At 44.5% G+C, this 17,510-nt stretch overlaps 1 protein-coding gene across 4 annotated transcripts in view; it reads left to right on the forward strand.

The window, feature by feature from the left end:
- The window catches only part of TECPR2 (tectonin beta-propeller repeat containing 2), an 87,394-nt gene that overhangs the window by 9,888 nt on the left and 59,996 nt on the right, over window positions 1-17,510 (forward strand). For all 4 annotated transcript variants that reach the window (XM_019747190.3, XM_074326898.2, XM_074326897.2 and 1 more), the window contains exons 3-5: window positions 12,271-12,399; window positions 12,749-12,880; window positions 16,268-16,425. In XM_019747190.3, coding sequence (XP_019602749.3) covers window positions 12,271-12,399; window positions 12,749-12,880; window positions 16,268-16,425 — 419 coding nt within the window. The remainder of the gene's footprint in view (window positions 1-12,270; window positions 12,400-12,748; window positions 12,881-16,267; window positions 16,426-17,510) is intronic.

Here is a 17,510-nt window from a genome sequence, read left to right on the forward strand (position 1 = left end):
GAATTAGTTTTCTGTTTATCATGTGATGAGCCCTATGGGCTTTGAAGGAATATGATACGCTAGGATAGCCTCTGCAGGGACGACCAGAATGTGGGGAACCTAGTACAAATGACTGGACCCAGCAGACTAGGAGGGGACCCCAGGAAAAAAACCCGTGTATATGGTTTTAGCTAATTTTCCCTCAGGGACCATAAAAAAATATATACTGGGGCCCAAATCCACACTTGGCAGCGCTGAGTATCAAAAAGCATTTTTTGAGCACCCATCGAGTATAGATTATAAACTTGTAATTGTGGAAACTCACAAAGAAAGTGGAAAATAAAAATTCTGCTTTGGAAAGAACACATAATTTGGAGTTAGGATGTTAGGGTTTGAAAACAAAGCTAAATATCTGTGTGTAAAACAAAGAGATGTGGGGGAACACCCCCATACAGTTCACCATGGTTACCTAACGCTAGGTGAGGGTTGAGAATGGGGCATGGTGAGGGAGGGTGTGGAGGAGAAGGAATTTTTGTTTTCCCTTAATACTGTGGAATTACTAGAATTTTTTGGTAATAACGTCTTCGTATATTACTTGTGGAAACACAACACCACAAAGAGTTGCTTTCAGCTTTGGCTGTCATTAGTGTGTGATCCTAGCGATGGATTAAATACTTATGCCGTTGTTATTATTGTCATCCTTGTCTTCAGAGCTCGTCTTAGAATCATTTGCTACAATCCCAGGCTTTTACAGATAAAGGACTGTAAGATTCCTGCTCCAGGCCACAGGGCTGATTGCCTAACCACTGCGCTCACTTCTGGTGCGAGGTGGCGGGGCTTCCACAGAAGCCTGGGTGTGGAGGACAGTAGCAACCAGATTCAGGGGCTCTGGAATTTCCAAGGGAAGATCGAGAGATGCATTGACTAGTTTAATTTAGGGGGAAGCTAAGATTTTATGGGAAGGTAAAGAAAAACAAACGTTAGTTTGCCCTCTAAAACCATGTATGCCATGGATGAAAGATCATGTTTTCAAATGCAGTATGTTCCTAAAGAAGAAAGCAGACCTTTTGTGTGATAAACATAGTCTGGCATGTGTTTTCAAGAATAGTGCCTTTGGAAACCTTTTTTTTCTACATAAGTTGGTAGGAGAGGGCAGATAGAGACACAAGAAATTCTTCATAGCTAGTGCCAAAAGCACAAAGAAAATGTTGTGAGGAGCCAATAATATGTACAGAAATGTGATAAACTTGTTAACTACGTGGGTGTGGCATACGTAAGAACAGACCAGAAAGATCACTTGGCCTAATTTTCTGTTCTGAAATTAAGTGTGTGCTCTCTTTCTTAGCATTCAGCAGATTGTTGAACTTCCATGGCCTTGCCTTCAGAACTGTGGCTGCACGAACCACAGCAGTGCTAGTTCCTGTTTCTGCCACTTTTCTGCACTTGCTCTCCCGGCACGTTCATTCAGCAAGTGTTTGTCGAGGGATTGCTGTGTGCCGGGCCTGTGTTAGGTCCTGGAGACCGTTAGAGACACAGCAGGCGAAGTCCCAGCCCTCACGGAGCTGAGAGTCTAATGGTGAGAGCCAGAAAAGTGACACATAGACCAACAAGTGGGAGACGAGCTGAGGGGACGTAAACCAGAGAAGGGGGTGACGAGTGCCAGCAGGGGAGGTCCCGTTGTAAATAGGAAGTTCGGGGAAGGGCTGACTGAGAGGTGGCAGCTGAAGAAAGACCTAAAGAGAGTGGACAGCATGCCATGCTGATGTGTCTGGGGTAGCGTATTCCAGGTCGGAAGAAGGAGGGGCCTGGGAGTGGGAACGTGTCTGCCATGTTTTCCAGTTAGAAAACTCCTGCCTTAGAATGTCATAAATGTTTACCTGACTTATACCTAGTATATTTTTTTAAATGATGCAGAAATGGGAGTTTTGTCTTGCCACCTCAGCCAAAGACGCATTTGCCTAATGCCTGCCCTGTCTTTCCTGTGGAAGTGACCCCTAGATGCATTGGTTAGGGTCCCGTGACCTGCAATAGCATCGCAATACAGGGTTTCCCTGGTGTCCTTCTCAGCATGGATCACTTCAGTTCATTAGTTGTTGGGAATTTAGCTTTCAATTTTTTTTTTACAGTGACTCACAGTAAAGTAAAAATTGTATTTTATTAGATATCCATTCTCCCTAAATTGACCTAAGTTCATTTTAATTCCAACAGTTTTTTAAATGGCAGTTGACAGGGTGAGTAAAAATGTGTATGACATTGTAATGAGTCAAAAAGAGCAAAGATACTAGTGGGAAAAGAACAAGACGGGAGGAGTTGCTATACTGGGTAATAAGACTTGTAAAGCTTCAGTAACCAAGGCAACTTGGTATCAGTACAAGACTAGATAAACAGATCACTGGAAGAGAATAGAGAAGTCAGAAAATTCAATGTATGTGAACACTTGAGTTATTGCAAAGGTGATACCACAGAGGTTTTCTGGTAAGTGATGTGGGACGTTGGGGGGAAAATGAAACTCCATCCCTACCTAACTTCATATGGTTATTTTATCTCAGCACTTTAAAGGTATTACTCTGTTGTCTCTTGATTGCTGAGACTTCTCTGGCAGTCGAATTCTTTTCCTTTATAGGAAATCTGCCTGTATCTCGATCACTACTGACAGAATCCCTGGCCCCAGGGACTTCCTTCAAATCCAGTGGACAGTGCCTACTCCAGGTTGCCCTATGGATTTAAGAAAATTATTCTAGAAAAGCAGATGCCTTTGTTTAACTTTTAGATCATTAAAAAGTTGTACAAATATTCAAACTTTAAATCGTGGTTATTTGTTAGTAAAAGAAGGAAAATAGTGAAACAATTCTTATGCATTTAATGAATTCGAATCTTATTTGAGTCTTCTTAAATATTTCAGAATATTCAGATCTGTTGGTTATTTGATATGCCGGCAGTTTCTACTGCAGGCTAACCTTGCTGCATTGAAAGAGGCCCGTAGAGAAAGCCTCGCTGGACCTCACCGTCCCCAAGGCCCTGCTCATAGAGAACACGGTCCCGTGCACTGGTCTCGCGCACAAAAGGGGAGCTGCCTGCCAAGGGGCCTAAAAAGCCCTGCAGGTGAAGTGTGTGTATGGGAACCATTCCAAGCTTCTTTCCAATCCGACTTTTCCCATCAAGTTTCTTCTGGATTTCTGTTTGAGGAAATTAAATTGCCTCAATGAGGCAACGAGAAATGCCCCTTAGGAAGATGGAAATGAGGGAACTAGAAGCTGAACACACAATAGATGAGACCTGAGATGGACAGAGTCTCCTGAAGGAGACGAAAGAGTGGCTCCCAGGCCAGAATAAGACTGGACTGTCCTCTTATCAAAAGAAGAGGGAATGTGACCGAAGGAAGGGAGCTGAAAGTCTGTGGAAGGGGTCGGATTCCCTGTGCAGCTGGGTGTGGGGGTCCCTTTGCGAGCCAGGAGCCCCTTGGTGTACTGGCTCCTATGCTTACAGTGGTGTGGTCAGAAATTGCTCCATGCTTGCCAAGCAGCTTTTGGACTAAAACTCGATGTCCATGTATTATACAGCAGCCAGTGAGGGGAGAGGGTACCGTTCACACCTAAGAGTTCATTGTAAAATAGTAAGTTGGCTTTGCAGCTTAAACTTCCACTTCTTGTGCAGTAGATGACGTGAGACAACGTCCCTGAGCTGATCAACACAGGACACTAAAATTGAGTATCTGGGACAGCAAAGCTGAGGCCACACCCTACAATCAGGTGTTAGCTCACCAGTGTGAACCTGTGTGTGAGGCACCTACACACTCCCATGTGTAAGGACACGCACCTGTGGCAAAACTGTGAATAAGAGCAAGGGGGCAATTAGTCCCACGTTAGTGATTTTGGTGGCTGGGATATGAGGCAGGGAGGGGCCCAGAGGGCTTCAAAGCAACTCTTGACGTTCCCTTTCCCCAGCTACGTGTAGATGAGGACTCGTGGGTGCGTGTCTTCTGATAGCTTAAGGCTATTGTATGCACTTAGGCTGCATACCGTCTCCTGTACGGGGTCATATTTCATCATTTAGAAATGAAAACCAGGACAGTGCTGTGCCAGGAGGCTCCTGGGGTTCATGCCACTGGCACCCTGGAGGCCGCAGCCTTACCTGCCGCCGCTGTTCTGCACCTGTGAGAACAGACCGCGTCCTTCCCGTGATCCACCTGCGCGAGTGTGTCAGGCTCCCGTGTTTGCTCATGGGTCTGCTCCTCTCCTAGGCTGTGGGTGCCCCCACGCTAAGCGCAGCAGAGCCATCAGTAAACATTTCACTGCTTAACCCTACGTCAGTGTCCATCTCATTAAAATTGGCGAGTCTTTCAAATAGGCCATTAGATGTTATCAAGGTCTGTCTCTGTTTATAGACCCGTATGAAAAACAGTGCTAGCTTGGTGTTTTAATGAAGTTAGTGCAGTAAAGACCCCCGTTTTAAATAATGTGCAGTCAAGATTCCCGTGTTAAATGAAGTTTGGTTTTATGAAATGGAAATACTGCTGAAAAGAGGCCAGTAGTGGATTTGAGCCTAGAGAGTTTGGGTATCCTGAAAGAGGTTTTATGTATCCTGATTCAGCCATAAAAAAAAATCACCCTCAAATATTTGATCTCTTTAAATAAAATAGAATTTTCGTGCATGTTTTTTGACTCTGTATGTCGCTTGGTAATGATGTGGTCTCAGTAACTCTCTCCTGTTGTGGGTGGGGCCTGTAATTGATGAGCGCTGGAACCACCAACATGCTCGTTCCGAGATGGCGCCTCCTACTGGCTGCTCCCAGCCGGTGCCTGAGTGTGGCTGGGGCCCGAGGCAGGTCATTCCTGTGAAAACAGGTGACTCCTCTGACAGGTGACTTTGGCTTGGGGTGTCCCCGTTGCTAGAGTGGCCCACAGACCTCAGGGACACTTACTTCCAAGCTTCTAATCACAGCCTGGTCTTACTGGTGACCAGCCCCCGTCCAGGAGCCCACCCAGACTCACCTCAATAGAACCAGCGAGCTCCCTGTGCTCTTGTTGCTTAGGAAGTTACAAGGGTTTTAGGAGCCCTGTAGCAGGAACCAGCAGCAGAGACATATGTATGTTTGTTATTATTTCACAACTGAGATCAGTTAAAGGACACATGTTGTAAACTCTAGAAAAACTGCTGTAAAAATAAAACAGGTAGAGCCTAATAAGCCGTGGTGCACACGTTTCACTTGCGTAGACTGCACTGCAGTGTGAGCTGACCTCTCCAGCCCTCCGTCTCCCCTCTCTCCCTCCTAGCTTGCAGAGGACAGTTCTTCCTGCCTCCTCCACCTGTACCCCCCCACCCACGGGATTTCCCCAGAGAATGTCTTGCATGTCTAATTCCGCCCTGAGGGCCTACTTTCTAGTGGACACTCACTAATGCAGTGGTGGAGTCCAGTCTTTCAAGGCTTCCATCACCTCACTGACTTTTGTCTGCTCATTCTGTCAGTCACTGCGGGAGGGGCGTTAACATCTCCCAACAAAACTGCAGTTATTTTTCTCATTTCGGTTCTGTCAGGTTTTGCTTCAGGTATGTTTTTTTATTGTGGTAAAAAGTACATAACTGAGTTTGCCATTTGAACCATTTTTAAGTGTCCAATTCAATGGCATTAAGTACATTCACACTGTAGTGTTGTTTCGTGCAACTTAAAGTGGTGTCATTAGGTACCTGTACACTTAGGATCATTACGTCTTCTTGTTGAATTGATCTTTTTATCACTATAAAGTGTCTCTTTTTACCTTTGGTAATATTCCGTTGGTATTAATATGGCTACTCCTGCTTTCTTATAATTAGGGTTTGCATGGTATATCTTCTCCATTCTTACTTTTAGTTTATCTGTGCATTTATATCTAAAGTGCATTTCTTTCTATCTAAAGTAGGTATCCTGAATTTGGGTCCTACTCTTTTATCCAGTGTGATGATCTCTGCCTTCTAATCGAAACATTTAGACCATTTACATTTAATGTAACTATTAATATGGTTGGATTTAAGTCAAGGTTTCTTAACCTTGACACTATTGATGTTTTGGTGTTTTGGAGAGTCCTGTCCCATGTATTGTAGGATGTTTAGCAGCATCTCTGGCTTCCACCTACTAGATGACACTAATACCTCCCAAGTCGTAGCAACCTCCGGACATTGCCAAATGTCCCATGGGTGCGGGGAAGCAAGATTGCCCCCAATTGAGAACAATTGGTTAAGTCTACCATTTTGGTTATTGTTTTCTACTTATCCCACTTATTGCTTATACCTTGTTTTTCTTTTCCTACTGCCTTTTGGATTAATTATTTTTTGTATTTCTGTTTTATGTGCACTATGGCTTATTAGGCTCTACCTTTTTATGTTTATAGTAGTTTTTCTAGAGTTTACAATATGTGTCCTTTAACTTGCTTCGAAACATTTGTGAAACATTGTGAAATAATAAGACACACACACACACACACACACACGCACGCCTCTGCTGCTGGTTCCTGCTACAGGGCTCCTAAAACCCTTATAATTCCCAAGTGACAAGAGCACTGGGAGCTCGCTGGTTCCATTGAGGTGAGTCTGAGTGGGCTCCTGGATGGGGCCTGGTCACCAGTAAGACCAGGCTGTGATTAGAAGCTTGGAAGTAAGTGTCCCTGAGGTCTGTGGGCCACTCTAGCAAATTAATCAAACCCGAGGAGGTGTTGTTGGAACCTCCAGTCTAGTCTGTACATCAGTCAGAAGCACAGGTGATGACCCAGGCTTGCAACTGGCATCTGAAGTGGCAGGAGGCAGTCTTGTGGGACTGAGCCCTTAACCTGGGGGATCGGATGCTCTCTCCAGGTAGATGGTGTCAGGATTGAGTTAAATTGTAGGATACCCAGTGGGTGTCAGAGACTTGTGTGGTGTCACAGAGGAAAAAACCCACCTATTTGGTGACCATAAGCATCAGAAATAAAGTGTTCTGTGTGAGAGTAAAGACTCACAGGTGGAAAGCTGAGTTTTTCCTTTACATCAGTCTACTCAAGTAATATGATATCACTTCGCAGATGATAGAAGAACTATACAACCATTGTATTTCACTTTCAGATGTTTTTGTTGCTAGCATATAGAAATACAGCGGATCTTTCTATATTTCACTTACATCCTGTTTTGTAGATTTCTTTAGGTTCTCTGCATAGATGATCACGTCTGCCCATGGAGAAAGAGTATGATTTCATCTTTTCCAATCTGTATGCCTTTGATTGTTCTCCATGACTTCCTGCACAGGCTAGGATGTCCAGTCTAGCGACCACAGTGAGAATGCACGTCTTTGCCTCAGCATTTAGCCTTTCACCATTACAGTAGCTGTAGATGCCTCACAGATGCTTTATGGTTTCACTCCTAGTTTTCTGAGAGTTTTTGTCATGTGTGGTTTTGAAGTTTGTCGAATACTTTTTCTGCATCTGTTGAGATGATAATATGATTTTCTGCATCTGTTGAGATGATAATATGATTTTCCTTTATTCTATTAATATGTTATATGACTATATGCAGTGAGTTTTGGTTATTAACCCAACCATGTATTACTGTTGTAAACTTTGTCATGATATAGGTTATCCTTTTTAAAATCTTGCTGTATTCATTTTAGTAATATTTTGTTAAGATTTCTTGTGTCTGTGTTCATGAGGCTATTAGTCTATATAGTTGACTCTGAACAACACAGATTTGAACTGTTTGGGTCCACTTATATGCAGATTTTCCCAGTAAATATGTACAGCACTGTGAATATATTTCCTCTTAGGATTTTCTTAATAACATTTTCTTTTCTCTAGCTTACTTTATTGTAAGAATATACATAGTATATAATACACATTACATACAAAATATGTTAATTAACTGTTTATGTTATTGATAAGGTTTCCGGTCAACAGTAAGCTATTAATAAAGTTTTTGGGGAGCCAAAAGTCATACATGGATTTTCGACTGCGTGGTGGGTCAGAACCCCCTAACCCCTGCGTTGTTCAAGGGTCAACTGTAGTTTTCTTACGATGTCTCTGGCCTTTCTCATCATACATGTAACTGTCTAGTATTTTAGTTCTATTTTTAACTACTCAAATTAGATGTTGGTATTGTATTTTCTAGTCATTTTTTAGATTCCCTTGTGTTTTTACCAACTTCTTCACTCACCATTCTTCTTTACTTCTCAGTTCTTCCCTTTGCAACTATTTTTCTTCTTTCTGGAGTCTATCCTTTAGTACTTGTGTTGAGGTCTTTTGGTGGTAAGTACTCTGTGGATTTTTTTGTTGGGATGTCTCTCTGTCTTTGAATTGTTTGGTCAGGGAATCCATTCAAGGCTAACAGTTTTTTTCTCTTAGTGCTTGGAAGAGGATTCTCTGCTGTATTTTGAATTGTGTTCTTGCTATTGAGAAGTCTGTTTTTTAATAATGATTCCTATTTGGTTATTTGCATTTTTTTCTCTGACATACTAATATTTTCCCATCGTCTTTGAGGTTTTACTGTCTGACTACAAGGATTATGTATGTGCTGTTTTTTCCATGAATCTTGTTCAAGGCTTGTGCTCCTGAGGATACAGTGTTTTAATCAGTTTTGGATAATTTTTAGCGCTTGTCTATGAAGATATTGCCTTCCCTTTTCCTCTCTTTTCTTCCTTTCTGGAATCCTGATTAGATATAGGTTGAACTATATCTAATCAGGATATAGATTTAGATATAGCATATTCTATCCTCTATGACTCCTAACTTCTCTTTCATATTTTTTTATCTTTTTGTCTCTTGCACAGATCTGTCATCTAGTTCACTATTTTCTTTTAGCTGTGATTAATATATTTAATCTACCACTAAGATTTTAAATTCTTTTGATTCTTTTTCATTCCTATCTATTTGTCATAGTAGCTTGCTGTTATATTCAGTTTTCTTTTATATTTCTTTAAAATTTTTAAGCATATTTCTTTTTTTTTTTAAGTGTGTTTTTCCAGGACCCATCACCTGCAAGTCAAGTAGTTGTTTCAATCTAGTTGTGGAGGCACAGCTCACTGGCCCATGTGGGAATCAAACCAGCAACCTTGTTGTTAAGAGCACCGCGCTCTAACCAATTGAGCTAAACGGCCGCCCCCTAAGCATATTTCTCTTATGTCCTGGGTCTCTTCCATCTAAATGAAGTACTTTGTTGGGGGTGAGGGATTATCCAATTCTATTGCCTTTTTCAGCTGATTCTTCTTCGTGGGGTCTCTTTCCCCGTGGTCCTTTCCGATTTCGGGCTACATGGCTCATTCTAACCCATGTGAGGGACCTGGGGACAGACAGTGCTCCACAGACAGGTTTACGCTCACTCTGCTGGCCCCTCGGGTGCTGCTAACATGGCAGCACTTTAGTTACGTTGCCTGGCTTGCAGCTGCTTCTGAATAGAAAGGAAGAACAAATTCAGACTCTGATGCTGAGTAGGGCAGGATTATGATTACAGGTTCTTAGGAAAGAGTCTTCCTTTATGCACTCCCAGCAGTGCCTAAGATAAGACACAGTCCCTCTACAGCTCCATTTGCCAGCAAATCCAGTTTCCCTTAGTTTACACTTCCACTGAGGGTTAGGTCTTCCGGGTTCCGGCTTTTGCAGAGCATGTCGGTTCCAGCTCCCCCTCCTCTGGCCTGAGGCCTTGTCTTCCTGATCCCTGCTCAGCTCTGAACACTGAGGCTCTGCCTGTTGGCCGATAGTCCCAGGGGAGCCTGGGGCTGCAGGGCTGGCTTCTGTTCTGGTTTTGATACAGGAGAGTTAGCCTGTCCCTGCGTAGACAGGGAGGCCCCTGGTGGAATAAACAAAAGACAGCCATATCCTAAAACTTCAGGTTTTGAAATCACTCCTTTGCTCCAGGCCATAATGTAACAAGCCCTTGAGGTTAATCATAAACTTCCTTTTGGCCTGACAAACGAGCAGATCTGATAGATAAGAGTAGGTTACTTTGCTAATTCCTGTAGGATGGGCAAGCAGAACAAACCTGGTAGATGAATTTCATTAGAAGGTGCCAGTTCCCTTCTTCAAACAAGTTCCCTTCTTCAAACAGCTCCCCTTCCCCAAGCAGGCAAGGGAAGGTATAAAAGTAAGAGCTTTTGCCTCAGTCATGGGGCACCCCCCATTCGGAACCCCCTCCCGCTCGGGAGCTGCAACCTCCACTCCTGCCTCTAATAAACTATCCTCTTTTTAAAACTTTTTGCCTCTCCCTGGTCCGTGTTTCCATTCTTTGGCTTCACGAGACAAGATCCCGGCCCGCACTCAGAAACTGCCGGCAGATCCAACATCACCTACATCAGTTTGGCAATACTCTTTTCACTTGGGCTCCTGTAGATTTTCTTTTTCTTTCTAGAGATCAGCTTTAAAAGGATGTTTTATGTATCTTACATTGCATTTCAAGGTGTTTGGAGAGAAATCTTCTGCGGAATAGCTAGACACGGTACTGTTGGAAGTTGAAGCCACATATTTTGTTTATCTGAAGTAAAGTGTTGAGAATCTGAGTCTTGGGATGTTTTGGTTCTTACGCCAAGAACCATAACGCTTACTAGTAATCATATTGAACAACATTAACTCAAACTTAGCACATTGGTTTATTTAAAAGCACAGGTATAAGCACCACACACCAATATGCAGACTTCCAACCCATCTGAGTGATGAGTTTTTAGTTTGAAACCATTCACTCAGAAAACTTACACAACAATTTTAAATTTGTGCTATGACATAGCAAGATCTCTAGTGAATGATTTTGATTCCCGATGTGGTGGTGGTGGTCTTTATAATTACAAATTCCCAAGGAAAATATTCTTTTTTCAACGTCCTGCTACCACGTCAAGACTATTCTTACCTAAACATGTTGTGTGTTACCTTCTCTCAAAGCAGCACCGTGGATTCTGGGACCATCACTTATGTTCCCCACACTCCAGATGACCAGGTCCTTCATTCTCCTTCCTCTGCATGAGCCTCCCACGCCTTCCGTCTGGGAGGCCTGCGGGCTTGCTCACAGAGCGGCGAGGCCGAGCAGGGCCTCTGGGGAGCCACACTGGCGTGCACCCACACTCCTGATTCTCTAGCCGTGGGACCTTAGACACATCCCTTACCTCTGTAAAATGAGGATGACCACGGCACCTGCCCTCACAGTTGTGTGAGGATTCAAGGAGTTAACAGGTGTAAAGTGCTTCACAAGTTGCCGGGGACAGGGAAACGCTCAGGAAGTGAGTTGCTCTGCTGTTTTCTCTGCTGCTTCCTCATTGTAACCAGGTCTTAGTAGAGTCTTCCATCTTCACAGGGTTTACTGCCTTCGTGCCCGTTTGGTACTCCACTCCTCCAGCTAGGGGCATGCCACCTCCTGCCCGAACTGTCGCTCCAGGCTCCCGGTGGTCTGCCTGACCACCCGGCCCCACTCGCCCCTCCCTGCACCTCCCTCTGAATCACCCCTGCCTGACACACCTGCAAGATCAGGGATCTTCAAGGGCCCCTCTTTTCCTTCCTATAACTTAAGAGCCAAACCCCTTCCCTGGAACCACGATCTGGCATCAGGACTATTTATAGCCCATGAGAATCCCCTGAAAGCTGTAAAGATCAAAGTGAGCTTAGGCATTAGCATCCCTGGCTGTGGGTGGCTTTTCAAGTGCACGTGTCATTGCCACAGCTAAGCTTTAAGAGAAGGGACTGCAACCCACTTTAGTTTGTTACCATGGCAGCTGACTCAGTCCTCTGAACACGGAGGGTGTGCTTATCTATTGACAGATTGACTACCGTCTAAAGTACCACAGTGGCTTGGATCAAAGTGGCTTTTTGGACGTCTTGCCATACGTCTCAGCAAGGCCAAAACAGTTGTGTAATTTTTCTGAATCAATGGTTTCAAACTGAAAAAATGATCACTTATGAGGGCTGGAAGCCTGAATATCTGTGTCAATGCTCGTACGCGTGTATTTTAATAAACCAGTCTGTTGAGCTTGAGTGAATGTTATTTAATATGATTACTAATTTCAGAACCAAAACACACCAGGAACCATTTGTAAAGCACTTCCAGGTGTGTTGTCTCATTGGTCCTCGCAGCGAGCCTGTGTGGCAGGCGGACCGGGGACCACAGTGTCTGAACAACTTGTCCATCAGAAATGCAGTTTTTAACTTGGTTATTTCACTGATTAAACACCGAGGAAAGAAAAAGGAGGGCTTAACAGATTTAATTCTGAATTGTATGCTCTTCCTGTCAGGGGTATGTGTAGGCTGCAGCCCGATAAAGTTTTCCACTCCACTGGTAATGTTTTACAACACGTTTTGGGTTTGGATGTTTCTCCTTTAGGGGAAAACGGAATCCATCACAGTGGTGAAGCTGCTGAGCTGCTTCGATGACCTGGTGGCTGCAGGCACGGCCTCTGGGAGGGTTGCAGTGTTTCAACTTGTGTCTTCATTGCCCGGGAGAAATAAACAGGTAAGCACCAATCATTTTAGCATTTGTTAGCTTCTTGGCAAATTCCTCATGGATTTTAAAATGAGAAATCCTCCTCTGCCTAGAAAACACGTGCTTGGAGAAGCTTAGCACTATGTTCTTTATAATCTGGTACCATTTTTGTTCCTGGTAGGACATAAAGCACGGAGGAGTGATATAAATTTTGCTTCATATTCTATGGCCGTTCCCTGTGGGTTTTAAAGGTAAATAGGCAGGTGGAACCCAGGTCCTGCCTCAGTAGGAGGGCTGCATCCCACCTGTCCACACAGCTCCATCTCACAGTGTTTATCCTTTGCTTTTTCTCACGTGTATTTTTATCATTTATTCATAGCTTCGGAGATTTGATGTCACTGGTATTCACAAAAATAGCATAACAGCTCTGGCTTGGAGCCCCAATGGAATGAAATTGTTCTCTGGCGACGACAAAGGGAAAATTGTCTATTCCTCTCTGGATCTAGACCAGGTAAAATTATTTTCAGAAATATTGTTGACTGTCTTATATTTGGAGAAACTGTACTCATAACTGAATTTTCAGTCAGTCAGCTTGTACTCTCCATCATCCTCCCTCTGTAATCTCAACTGTTACTTGTAACATTTTCTTTCCAGGACTTTTCTAATGTTGTATAAGCTTCCGCTTCTGGGGCCAAAGAGTTGGCCTTTGTTTCTACTGGAACACTCACTTTTTCATTCTCCTGTTGTCTATTGCTGCCACTTAGAAAAGAAGCCCCTGTCGTTCCCAATTCCTTGAAGGGTTTGCAGGCGGTCTGAAGCATTTCATAATCATAACTGGAAGGGAGCCGTGCTTCCTGGGGGTAGCAAGCCTGCCCCTAGCCACACCCTGCCTGTGTGAGGTGACCTGTGGGAGAGAGGCAGGCGGGAAGGTTTGGTGGCAGCACCATCCCAGCCCCCCACCCTCATGTTTGTTATTTTATTTAATCCTCACAGAGTACCCTGAGCTATGTGTTCTCATCCCCAATCAATAGAAGAAACCACCGCAGAGATCCCGTCACTAGCCCAGGGTCACAAGCTAATACCTGGCAGAGCTCAACTTCAAACTGAGACTCTGCTCCAAAGCCTGCACCTTTGCTGCTGTGCATGCGCATGCGCCCTCCCGCCGCCTGTGCCATGGGTGGTGGTGTTGGTCAGGCCGGCTGGGCTGCGCTCCTTCCCCGGTGGTATGAGCCTTTCGTTGGCCTATTTGCGGCCTTCGTTCCTAGCCCGTGGTAGGAATTCAGCAATTCCTAGCTGAGTGATCTTTCATCCCTCTGACCCAAGACTGACTTTTTACAAATACTCTCTAGAGTAATTCTCCAACTTTTTGGGTTCAGGACCCTTTTACATCCTACAAAGAGGGTCCCAAAGCGCTGTTATTTGTATGAGTTACATCTACTGAATGCAACGTGTTAGAAATTAAAACTGAGAAATTTTTAAATATCTATTATTTTTATTTTGAAACCATAGTATAAACCTATTATATGTTAACGTAAATAATATTTTTGTGAAAATAACTATTTTTAAAACAATTAGAAAGAATGGCATTGCTTTACATTTTTGCAAATCTCTTTAACGTCTGGCTTAGTAGAAGACCGCTGGATTCTGCCTTCAATCTGCTGCAGATACATGATGTTGGTTGGAGAATTTAAAGAAAATCTGGCCTCACATAGACATGCAGTTAGAAATGGGAGGAGTATTTTAGGATCCTCTTTAGAGAACTGTGGCTATTCTTCTTTAATCATATCAGTGGTAGTTTCTTTAAAGGTTGGTTACAGTGTGGGATCTGAAACCATATGGGTGAATGTTTCATGCTCTGCCACAGTAAAGTCCACTGGTCTGTCTTGCTCTCTTAACAGCTCTCTGACCCATGTGTGATCTTGTAACATGGTGCATTGTTCACTTAGAAAATATTGATCCGTTGAGTGAGGCAGATGTTCCAAATGTTGAACATTTAATTATATACTATCAAAGGAAGCATCTTTGTCAGTATCAGCTTCATTCTGGTCAGAAAAGCCTGGGAATCTGTCAAGTTCACAAGGGTGGACACATGTTTTCCAATGCCCATCTTCACTTGAAAGCTTGAACACTTTATTATCAGCCACAAATACTATCACTTGTCCTTGCGGTGACAGGCTCGCTTTGTTCTTTCTGAGAAAATGTCTGCCAAGTATCCAAGTTGGAATAATTATAGTATTCCAAGTAAAAAATTGGTGCCTGTGAAGAAGCAGCTGGCTCAGCCGACAGTTCTAACGGCCACATGAGTGCTGTCCTTGAGAGACCAGAGAACTCCAGACGCAGGGGAGGGCTGTGTGTGCACACAACAAAAGACAGAAATACATGTACCCAAGGGTCAGGATGTAAAGAAGTTGTAGTTTTCCTGCATCAAAGACATTGTTCAGTGAAATGCATGTTTTCGCTGAGAGTGCGTGGTGGGGCAGGGCACAGGGACAACGGCTGGGTTCACTGCCCCGCTCGCTGCGGGCGCCCAGGCTCCAGTGGCTGTACCCACCGTGGCTGTTCCATCAGTACTGTCAGCTCTGAACAAGGCAGATACAGCCTAGTGTCATAAAGAAAATGGTTTTGACCTTGCACAGTCCTGAAAAGGGTCTTAGGGACCCTCAGCAACTGCGGACCACACTTGAAGAACCGCTGCTCTGCAGGAGGATGATTTGTTAGGGTTAAGGGTCCCCTGCATTTGTACTTTCCTGATGCCACTCCCCCAGCCTGCGGGCAGTGCAGGGAACAGTGCTCATACACCCCCATTTCCGGAAATGGAGAGAGAGTCATGTGCAGAAAGCAGTGTCCTTAGCACTCTGATTATTTTTTCCTCAGCTTTATTGAGGTTCTGGTAGGTGTTTTTAAAGACAAAGTACTTCGTGAGATTTGCCAAAAAAAAAAAAGGGAAGATGCATGTTTTTGCAAATTCAATATAATAAATTTCATTCCATTCCAAGCTAAGTCAAAAACTGAAAAGCTACCGTTTGCCTAACTGCAAAGATGGGAGGAAAATCTGCTTCAAAAGTCCTAAGTGTTTAGGTGGTAATGGGAATTTCTCTAAATTTTGGTGGTGGTTACATGACTTATGCATGTGTCAAAATTCATAGAACCGTATGTCTTAAAAGGGTGAATTTTACTGTATATTAATTTAACTAATCTGATTGCTGCTCCCTCTTTCTCCCCTAAAAATGGTCTATGATATTTTATCAATATTTCTTAAACAACTGAAGAAACTGGTTCAGGAGAAGAGTGACTTATACAAGCAGATCTTTGACACCAAGAACTATGTTTGTGTTAGCAGTAAAATGCCTTCTATAATTTTATACTTGTTCTTTAATATATTTAATACCAGTTTAATTTCTTTCTAACATCTTGTTTTCTCTGACCCTTTCAGTGGGCAAGGATAAAATGTCCTCAAAATTGCTTTGAATTCTTTGTGAGGGGAAGTGTAATATGAACGTAGCTGGTCGTTGTCACAAAAATTTTATAGAATGTCCCATTGTGTTGTTAGAATAAATTATACACATGGTGCAACATATTTATGCTTAGATTTTTATGAATTCTTTGAACTATCTACTGATAACATTTTTAAAGAAACCATACAGAATTTTCAGATGTTTCTTGTCAAACTTGATGTGTCCCGAGATAGGTGTTAACATTGACTATTTTCTCTCGTTAGTTAAGGACTTTTCCAAATAATTGTATTGCAGTGGATTGACACTGAACCTGATGAGAATGAGAGCCTACGTTTTCAGGTGTAAATTGACCTAAGTAAGAATAACAGAAAGGGCGCTTCCTAGTCATGGAGGCAGGCTGGCACACCACCTTGAGCTGAGTCTGACGGGCCTCTCTCTAACAGGGTGTCTGTAACTCCCATCTGGTGTTAGAAGAGCCGTCTTCAATTGTGCAGCTGGATTACAGCCAGAAAGTGCTGCTCGTGTCCACTTTACAGCGAAGCCTGCTGTTTTACACTGAGGAAAAGTCTGTCAAGCAAATCGGAACCCAGCCAAGGAAAAGGTGAGCTTCTCAAGTGTTCGGCCTGCTGCTTACAGAAGGGGCTGTCAGGTTTCCTAGGTTCCCGGGTTGCCACGGGCAAGCCCACAGCGGCTCGAAGCCTGGGCTTCCTGGCGGACCCCCAGCCTGCCCAGGGTGCCTCATCCCGGTGTCAGACAGAGGAAGCACGCATCCCTCTGCAGGTGCGGCCACTCTGCCACGAGGGCCAGGGCCTGGGGAAGCCACAAGGCAGTCTGCTCTGTGCCCGCTCCTGTGCAGGCACCACCCCTCACAGCCCTGATGAGCCAGCATTTGCTGGGTGCCTCTGCCCTGTGTGTGCTGTGCAGGCTGTGGCAGACTCGGGGTAACTGGTAGGCAAGGCCGGTGTGAGCATGGAAACTTAGTGAGCTCAGCAGGAAGGTCACCAGCAGTTGTGTGACCTGCTATGGAGCGGCGTGTGCAGGGTGCTGTCTGCAGTCAGGCTTCTGAGCCGGCCAGCCTTCCAGAAGGAACGGGGCCAGGGGCAGGAGTAGAATTAGCCAAGAGGAGAGGAGGGGGTCTGGAAGGGCTGAAAGGTTCCAGGCTGAGAGGGTGTCCCTCCTGTGACCTGATGCCTGAAAGGAAAACAGTGACAAGGAGGGTTAGGCCAAGTTTACCTGCCTGCATCTGGGGGAGAGAAGGTGGCAGCAGCACGTGGGTGCCACCCCGTATCCCCCCAAAGCATGCTTGTAGAACTCTGTGTGGAAGTTTGTGTGACAGCAGGGTCAGTGGGGAGGGGGTTCATAGAGTGGGGGAGTTGACCCTCCTTATCCTGAGTCAGGTTGGGGGAGTAGAAGAGGCTGGGCGGGAGCTGGAGGTGTCCTCAGCAGAGGGGCCCCAGTGCCTAGAGAGAATCACAGGGCGGGGGGCAGACGGGCTGGAGGCAGGAGGAGAGGGTTGGGTGGCGTAGTGAAGGGGGAGAGCAGGCTGACTTGGAAACGTGGGACTGGCACGCGTTGATGAGGACCGGCTGAGGCTGGTGGTGCCATCGGGAGGAGGTCGGGTGAGGTCAGCCTCTGGTCCTCGCAGCTCCCATTATTCTGTGTCCCATCCTTCACAGCAGCACAGTG

This window comes from Rhinolophus sinicus, chromosome 3, assembly GCF_057876585.1.
Source record: "Rhinolophus sinicus isolate RSI-liver-muscle chromosome 3, RSI-T2T, whole genome shotgun sequence".
Lineage (NCBI taxonomy): Eukaryota > Metazoa > Chordata > Mammalia > Chiroptera > Rhinolophidae > Rhinolophus > Rhinolophus sinicus.